This window comes from Poromitra crassiceps (assembly GCF_964638095.1).
Source record: "Poromitra crassiceps genome assembly, chromosome: 6".
In the NCBI taxonomy this organism is placed as follows: Eukaryota; Metazoa; Chordata; class Actinopteri; order Beryciformes; family Melamphaidae; genus Poromitra; species Poromitra crassiceps.
This window is the reverse complement of record NC_139627.1, coordinates 43,052,622-43,061,747: the sequence shown is the minus strand read 5'-3', so window position 1 is coordinate 43,061,747 and position 9,126 is coordinate 43,052,622. Positions and strand designations below refer to the sequence as shown.

The window sequence follows — 9,126 nt, the reverse complement described above, 5'->3', positions numbered from 1 at the left end:
TTCTGCTCTCTCTTGTCTGTTCTTCTTTTCAATATCGCAATTAAATGTTGCCTGCCTTGTTGATTGGCGCGCACACACACACACACACACACACACACACACACACACACACACATCAGAGCATAGCTTTTGGCATGTAATACCTCTGTTAACGTTACTAGATAGACTACATCAAAATCAAGTTAAGTAGTGTTAATTGGTTAACGTTGTAAATCCCACAATATTCTCCCACCAAAGACAGCGTGCTGGGCTGCAGCGAGCTGCGTGAACAATTCAAACCACTCTGATTCAGACATTTATCTGCACTATTAAAAAGCCCATGTCATCCAGCGTCTGTACTTAACTGATAATAACCAATGCCGCTTAATTGCTCCACTGAGTCTGAGGTTACCTTGTTTCCATGGAGAAAACCGCAAAACGCAAGTCTCACGTTAGCTACCGTTAACGCCGCAGCCAATTTGCTAACTAGCTTGTAGCTGTAGTTACTATAACTGATTATTTCCCGACAGATGCTCTCTCTCTCTCTCTCTCTGTTAAGGATTTCTTTTGCCGAACACCTAGGTTAATGCAGCAGCATCATCCAAGTCTTGATTCAACTGTGATATGTTCGTGTTTAATCACCCCAAACGTTAGCTACTAGCGTTAGCGGTTAGCTGTAAGTGTATTTTAACACGCACTAGCTTTAACGTTATAGCAGATAAAATGACCTACCTGACATTGACGTGGCATTAACGTTAGCTTGCAGCCTAGTAAAAGCAAAAATAACTGTGTTAGCGTTAACGTTACGTTGTTACATCGATTTATTTAGCCTTCAGCAGAAGAGAGAAGAGCTGAGAACTGCACATAGCCATCACTGCCTGTCGCGATTTCCCCCCCCAGGATGGCGAAGGCATGACCCGCCCATCTCTGCCTCTGATTGGAGCAGGAGAGACGCAGGAAAGCCAAGCGAATGTGATTGGATGACGCTAGGCCAATCAGAGGCAGAGAAGGGCGGGTCATGCCTTTGCCATCCTGGGGGGGGGGGGGGGGGGGGATCGCCTGCCTGGGCCTACACGCCGCTTCCGTATCCAATGAACTTTGATCCCGCAGAAACAGGTCTTATTTTGTGTATGTAGTCGTAGAATGAGTCTAACAACAATGAAGTTGATAACTTCATAATTGTATTGTATTGTATTGTATTGTATTGTACTGTGTTGTGTTCTTTTAATACATTAATATATTATTATTATTATAATAATAATAATAATAATAATAATTATTATTATTATTATTATTATTGTTATTATTATTATTATTATTATTATTATTATTCTCTTATTCTCTCGTATGCTGCATTTTTCTTCAGAATTCTGACATTAAACTCAGAATAACTTTATTTTCAGAATTCTGACTTTATTCTCAGAATCCTGACTTAAACTAAAAAAGATAGAGAAAAAACAAGTGGCTCTATTCCCTCTTTGGTAGTTTACCCCATTTGAATTCCAGGCGACCCCAGTTAGGGTCACAAGGTCCCCAAGATTGGAAACCACTGCCTAGAGGTCCCTGACAGCTCCCCTCTGAATATATATATATATATATATATATATATATATATATATATATATAGCCTATATATATAGAGAGAGAGAGAGAGAGAGAGAGCAAGAGAGAGAGAGAGAGAGAGAGAGAGAGAGAGAGAGAGGCAAAGTGGAACGTCACTTCCTGCTTCAGCACTGTACCAGAGATTTTCATCCGCCATTTATTTTCCCATAGACATTTCGTAAAATGCTTATAAAATAGTTGTACTTCGTTGAACCAAACGGTTCAGCTAACGCTATAATCAGGAGAGACCATAGAACATTTCACTCGGACCAAAACTTAAAAAAACAACATAGAAAAAATATTTTCTTTAAACCCGCATTGTTTTTACGTTTTGGTCCCAGTGAAATGTTATGCGATCTCTCCTGTTTCTAAATATATCTGTACCGTTTGGTTTGAACCAGTAAAACTATTTTTATACGCATTTTATGAAATGTGTATGGGAAAATAAATGGCGGATGAAAATCTCTGGTACAGTGCTGAAGCAGGAAGTAGGCGGTCACTTTGCCTCTCTATACTGTGTGTGTGTATGTATACAGTATGTATATATATAATGTAATAATATATATACTGTATACTGTATACAGTATACGTGTGTGTGTGTGTGTGTGTGTGTGTGTGTGTGTGTGTGTGTGTGTGTGTGCGCGCGCGTGTGCGTGCGTGCATGTGTGTTACATGTGGGATATCATCTGAATGAAACTGCACCCTCTGTGGGACATTATTGAGATGATGTCCCACAGAGGGAAAAGATGCAGCTGGCTACTGCGCATGTGTCGGAGGAAGCATGGTGCTAGTCTCGGCTCTCCCCAGATCAGCAGAGGGTGGAGCAGCGACCGGGGCAGCCAATAGGGCAGCATGGGGATACATTGGCCAAGTATAATTGGGGAGAAAATGGGGAAACATCAGAAAAAACAAACTGCACCCTCTGTGGGATATCATCTGAATAACACTGCACCCTCTGTGGGACATCATCTGAATAACACTGCACCCTTGCAACTAGATCCACAGTTTTCTCCGCATTGACATTGTGGGAAGCCAATGTGTCATGAAACAATAGAGTAGCAACATCCGCCTGACACTGCGCACAGTTTTGTAGTTTGATGCACGGTTGGCGCTCTCTGTTTGCCCCATGTCAGGCTGGGGACATCCTCCATAGATAGTCTACTGTTTGGGGAGACAGAGGAAGTGAGGGAGGGAGAGAGAGAGAGAGATAACTTATGTGGATAGATTGCACATGAATTAGTCCAACAGTGGAAGCCACACTTTCCCTAAAATATGGCAGAGGAATTGACATAATAGGCATTATTCCCTTCACTGTGTATGTAGGTCAATAGATGCAGTCCACTCTACTCCATTCAGCAGTCACAGATACATTGCCTAGGGCAACTGGACTATTGTAGGAAACTATGGGCCGAGTAGACGTAAATAACCCATCCCTTTAAACCTCTATGAATTGAAAAGATCATAGGTGATAAGAAATAACGCCACTCACCAATTACCATAGGCTGAATGTCTGTGGCTGCAAAAAACTGACAATTTTTTCTCTCTCCCCCAACATTCATGATGCCCCCATTTCCAATTCTTTTTGGAATGTCTTTGGCTATAAGTGTACCAAAGTATATGCCTTTATCACGAAATGCACAATTGTTATGCTTATCTGCCCCACTATAGCGGTAGAGTCTGGATTGGAGGGGTGGGTACTGGGTAGGGGACGGGGGAGTGGCTAGGGGGGATGTGGGTGGGAGAGCGGGCATGCTGCCATTATAGCTGAATGGCCACACCACTGCGCTATGGGCTTCAAGGTTTGCACTTGTTTTATCAGCATAAAAAATAAAATATAGAATATCAGTATCAGCCTACATAAACTTGCATAGATGTATTATGTACAGTGTAGTATTTGACTCGATATTTTCATTTTATGCAAACTATTGCTTTATTTCCCATACAAGAAAGACACATAACGAGACAAATGACAGTGTTTTCACATTATATAAATTGAGATTTTTTGACAGACATGATAGATTTATAGACAAACAGGCAGTGCACAGCATTTACATCTCTCCCTATTCATGCAGAACAAAAAGTGACGTCAAGGTACATCCATTCTGTACAATATACTTCTACATCACATCCATTCTGTATAATATACTTCTATATCAAAGTGGAACATTTACAACCCAAAACACTAAGAGGACATTCATGAAATCACTTTGTGTACAAAGTAGGTTTAGAGCGATGATATTGACCTTTTAAGAATGGGATATCAGCCAGTCGGTGTTGTCCATCTGTAATATGATGGTGTTCAATTGTTGGATTGCATATCTATTGGACAACTGAGCAATACTACACTAGTTGTCAATGGGAAGCCTTGAATCTGAACTGATAATTTATAGATATTGAATATCAGCACAAACAAAATATCAGCTCTTGGCAGCTTCAAACGCGAACCTGCCTTCAAAAACTCATATCGGTGGAACCCTAGGACAAACCAGCAACGTAATAGACAGTGAGCGGACCAGAGTCAAGAGGATCTGAGGTACATTACGGTCAGATAATAATACAATTATATTGTCACATTTGCATTTTACATATTATGTGGAAAGGTGCAAAAATTTGATGGTGGAACTTCCACTCCCTTGTCCTAATACAAACATATGAATATAGGACCAAAATCACATTATAGCTGTCATGGTTTTTGTTTTCAACTAAATTATCTACTATTGTCTTCAAAGTGACACGTGCAAATACAAAGAGGATGATGATAGTACTGTAAATGCTTGTTAGCACATGATTCTGTGGTTAGGACAGTTTCAGTAATAAAATCGATGACTTATAAAATAATAACAGCAATCATTTGCATTATATTGATTCACTAGAAAAATTAACAGCACCATCCAATCCAAGGAAAATGACATCTAGAAAGTCAGTTATTATATAAATATACAGTACGTTGGAAAACCTAAGTGTAATTTCTGCACATCTATGGTCGACCCTGTGAAAGCTGTTTGTGACGCTAACCCTAACCCATGAACTTCTGCATTAATGTGAATAGTCGCCATATTCAGAGAGCAAGCCGATCACACACACGCTAAAAACTCTGTAGAGAAAGTCCCTTTGATAGAAAGAGCAAGTTCAAAACCAATTCACACAGAGTAAAAAATTTACCATTTCTAGTTTGAACTCAGTGGATTGTATTGACAAGTGATGTAGTGGTAAATAAAAAAGTGCGTAAACTATGAGCTCCAGTCGTAATTATCATGAGGCAAACAACAAAAATAACAAAATCTAACATATCTATATTATTTTCAGAAAAGTATTCTTTGTGCTTTTCCCCCTTAAAGTTTATTTCAGCTTATAAAGATGTTAAACTCTCTATTCTGCAAATCAAAAGGTGGGTAAGTGGGTAAGCTATGAACTCTCCTTCACACCTTTCCATGACCTCATGACGTTTTCCAGCCAGGTCAAGGAAAAGATGCTAACAATAGGAGTTAGGATGTGTTGTTGTTGTTGTTGTTGTTGATGATTGGAATGCAGACAGAGTTGAGGTGGGTTTACCCTCTACTCCAGCCCAGGTGCAGCTTCATCCAAACAGATTGGACAGTGGTCGTGTCCGCAGCGGGCTGCTGGGGAGGTCATCCCCTCCCCGCACCTCCCCCGCGTCCCTGAAGGAGACGCTGTGGATGATCTGGGCCCGGTGGTGTCCGCGGTGCAGCCGGGCGTTCAGCCGGCTCAGCGACGACTTCCTCTGCACCCCGCCTGCCTTGGCCTTCCCTGCAAAGTTATTATCGTTAACGAAAATAACAAAAACTACGTGTGAAAAAACATTTTAAACTCAAATAAAAATAAAAACAAAAAAATACAAATAACTGAAACTGTAGTGTGTTTCCAAAACTAACAAAAATTAATCAAAATGAAAATGAAACTAAAATAAATCACAATGATAGGGAAAATGTTAGTTTAAATTTGTTTTAGATTTTTTTTTATATATACATATATATATACATATATATATATATATATATATATATATATATATATATATATATATATATATATATATATATATGGGGTATATTACAAAAGAAGACTGAAACAAATAAAAATAAAAACTAAATAAACTAAAAAAGCATGTTCAAGAGATAAAAACTAAACAAAACTAGCAAACCCGCTTTAAAAACGAATTCAAACTAAACTGAAAATGAAAACAAAGAGTCAAAACCAAATAAAAACGAATGAAAAATGCAAAACTATAATAACCTTGCTTCGCCGTCCCGGCCGCCTCCCCCGCTGCCTCGGCTGGGAGGTTGAACAGTCGCAGGGGGTTGAGGTTGGCCTGGAGGACTCGGGGGAGCCTCCAGCTGCGGCCCCCGCTGCTGCTGCTGCTGCCTGCACGGTGGGCGTTTTGGCCGTCACACTCGGCGGTCGGGGACGTGACCACGCCCTCCTCTTGCAGGTCAGCGGCCAGCGGCGGGGACAGGTACTGGACGGCTCGCCTCCCGCTGTAGTCTCTGGCCTCAGGGTCCGCCTCCCAGTCTGACACCAGCACACGAACCACCTGTCAATCACACCACATCACACATAAGGAAACGGAGTGCCTCATTGGAACATTTTTGTTGGTTGGTTAGAATCATTATGGTGCATCAGTAAGCAGGTTCACCACGCTGATTACTATGGCGAGCCATTTTAACATTATTAGCTAAGCTTAACTATCCGCAATTAATATTACAGATGTCAACAACCTCATTTTGACTAGTTGTAATTACATTGTGACTACTTCTCATTTTCATTCAAGATATCGATAATTCTTTCTAGTCAAAAGCAACTGAGCGCCGCGTGCCTATGGCCGCCTTATTATAGTAGTGAGATCTACAGTTCAGTTGCAGATATCTGCAACTGAATTATGACTAGTTGTAATTCCAGTTCACTTATTCTGACTAGTTCAAACTAAATTGAAGATATCTAAAAGGGACAATAGATATCTTGAATTGAGGGGAATTAAAGACATCTTGAACTGGAATTGTGACTATTCAGAATCAAAATTGTAGATACTGGAATTACAACTAGTCACATTTCAGTTGCAGATATCTGCAACTGAATTGTAGATATCTGTCATGAGAAACCCCATACACATGATTGGCAAAAGTGACGTCATTTGTCCTATAGGAAGAATGTCATTGTGGATATCTGAAATGTTATTTTTGACTAGGAGGAATTGAATGATGGATATCTGCAATACATATCCAGTCTAGCTCTTAAATATTCAAATGGCTTGCTATAGAGATCCCACATTCGTCACCATCCCTGCAGCCGACCTGTGTGTGTCCGTGCATGGCGGCCAGGTGCAGGGCGGTGTAGCCAGCACTGGATCTGGCGTTGACGTCCATGGGCACGGCGCTCTCCTTGGCGAAGGCCAGCAGCCGGGACAGCAGCTGGGCTTTGCCCTGCTTAGCCGCCCAGTGGAGGCAGGTGAAGCCAGTCACAAAGTCTCTCTTGGCCACCAGGCCGGGCTCCACGGCCAGCAGGGGCTGCAGGCTGTCCCACTGGCCGTCCGAGGCGCACAGCATCCACTGGTGCTCCAGCGGGTCCAGGGCCACCGAGGCGCAGTCATCGTCGGCGGCCGAGGAGAGCAGCGACGCTGAGTCGCCGTCGCTCCTCACAGAGTCCCGGAGGCGCGAGCCGCGGTTGATCAGAGACCTCCGAACCTGCAGAGGGAGAGCGGAGAGCCGGGGAGTAAAGATGGGGACACTTAAAAGCACTTTAAAAAAGGGGTTCTATGGAGCACCAGAAAATTATTTCTAAAGGTTGATTTATGGTACGGCGGCGGCACTCGATATTTTTGCTAAGTGTCGTTCGACAGAAATAAAAGAGTCTAATGGGGACAGCTAATGTGGCCAGGGAAAGGGAAGTTTGGGGTCCCCTGCTGAAACTGCTACCTCCGCGACCCGACCTCGGATAAGCAGTTGAAGATCGATGGATGGACAATTTACATTCTAAATCTAAAATAAAATTTCATAATAAAAAGACTACTCCTTCCCGACAAGCTAGGTTGACACGGTTGAACCCCAGTGTCCTACCTGAGGAGAGCTGCTCATCATCAGCTCTATGAAGTTCCTTCGGCTTCCCTTGGGGGTGCTGAGGTCTCCGGGGGGGTCCAACCCGTCCCAGGCGCTGTCTTCAGACAGGCCGGCACTCAGAAGGGCCCGCTGGGAGCCCCGGGACACCCTGCGGCCCCCCCGCACCTGCTGCTGGCCGGGGAGGGACACCCCAGGGTGGGCCGCGCCCGGGTCCGCCGCCCCTATCGCCGGAGCCGACTCTCTCCTCCTCCTCAGCCTCACCTCCCCTCCTCCACCAGGGGGCGTGTTTGTGACAGCTGTAGTCTGCTCCGCCACACATGGCTGTCCGTTGCCGTTCGACTGTTGGTCATTGTCCAGGCAGGCAGTCTGCGATCTGGCTGCTCCTGCGAAGTGAAGGGGAAACCGTCATAGATAGACCCGTTAGAACAGCGGTTTTCAAAGTGTGAGAGGGCGTGAGCCAACTTCAGGGGAGGCGCGGACGCTTTCAAACCCCGCCACCGAGAAGCAACAAACCCTTCTGCTTTGGTAGGTGGCTTTGAAATGTTTCTGTGACAATTGTAAATACGTGCGTATCTCTGATTTCCGACTGCTTGGGAGTTTTAGCAGCTAGAGAGTCTACCGTCGGGGAATGTGGAGGGGAGATGGTCACCTCTTTTTACATTTTATTAAAGATCATATCATACAAAACATATAGACAAAGACATCTAACATTTCATGAGGTCACATAGGTTGTGTGTGTAGTAGCACGGGAAAGAATTGTTTAGATCCATTGAATTTACACTTGTGGATGCGGTAGGCTCTTTAGCAACTAAAAACAGAATTATAAAACATTCCCCCTCATTCTCCATGAGTTAAATCAAATACACCAGAGAAAATAAACAGAAAGAAAAATCTGAAATGAAAAACAATTGGATGAACTTCAGAATCGCTGACCAAAATGTCTCTGTATGAGAGCAATTCCAAAACAGATGTGAGACATTTTCATCTGCATTTTTATCCTCACCTGTTCGCTTTGGGTTATCGGGGTTCCCGTTGACGCACGTGTCACGTGTCTCTCTGACGTTACCGTCAGGTGTCTCGTTACCGTTACACTCTGCGGGACCGTGGCCGTCCGCGTGCATCGTCGACTCCTTCAAACTCACGAATTTCACGCCATTTTCCAGCGTGACGAGAGCCACAGTGTCCACGACGCGTTCCAGGGCCTTTCCCTCCGCCGTGTCCGTGCCCCACACACACACAGGCTCAGAGAGTGAGTGGAGATGATGGAGGAGCTCGCTCTGTGTGACCCTGCCTCTCCTCTGCAGGAACTCACGCACAGCTCCCTCTGTGCACGCCGACCCCTTCGTCGTCGTCATCACCACCACCGTGCACGCGTTTCACAGAGCGCGCACACGACTAAACCACACGAAAAACGGTTTAAAATGACTCTACCGTCATGATAACGGATGACAGCATCTCCTTCCATTTATCCTGC

The 9,126-nt window shown here is 43.8% G+C and overlaps 1 protein-coding gene across 1 annotated transcript; it reads right to left on the bottom strand.

The window, feature by feature from the left end:
- Nucleotides 1-5,158: 5,158 nt before the first annotated feature.
- Nucleotides 5,159-9,007, bottom strand: sowahca (sosondowah ankyrin repeat domain family Ca; the record flags this gene model as incomplete). Its single annotated transcript, XM_083638250.1, has 5 exons — nucleotides 5,159-5,349; nucleotides 5,836-6,133; nucleotides 6,891-7,280; nucleotides 7,653-8,035; nucleotides 8,656-9,007. 5 exons carry the CDS (start codon nucleotides 9,005-9,007, stop codon nucleotides 5,159-5,161), a joined length of 1,614 nt encoding a protein of 537 aa, XP_083494376.1.
- Between the last annotated feature and the right edge of the window lie 119 nt (nucleotides 9,008-9,126).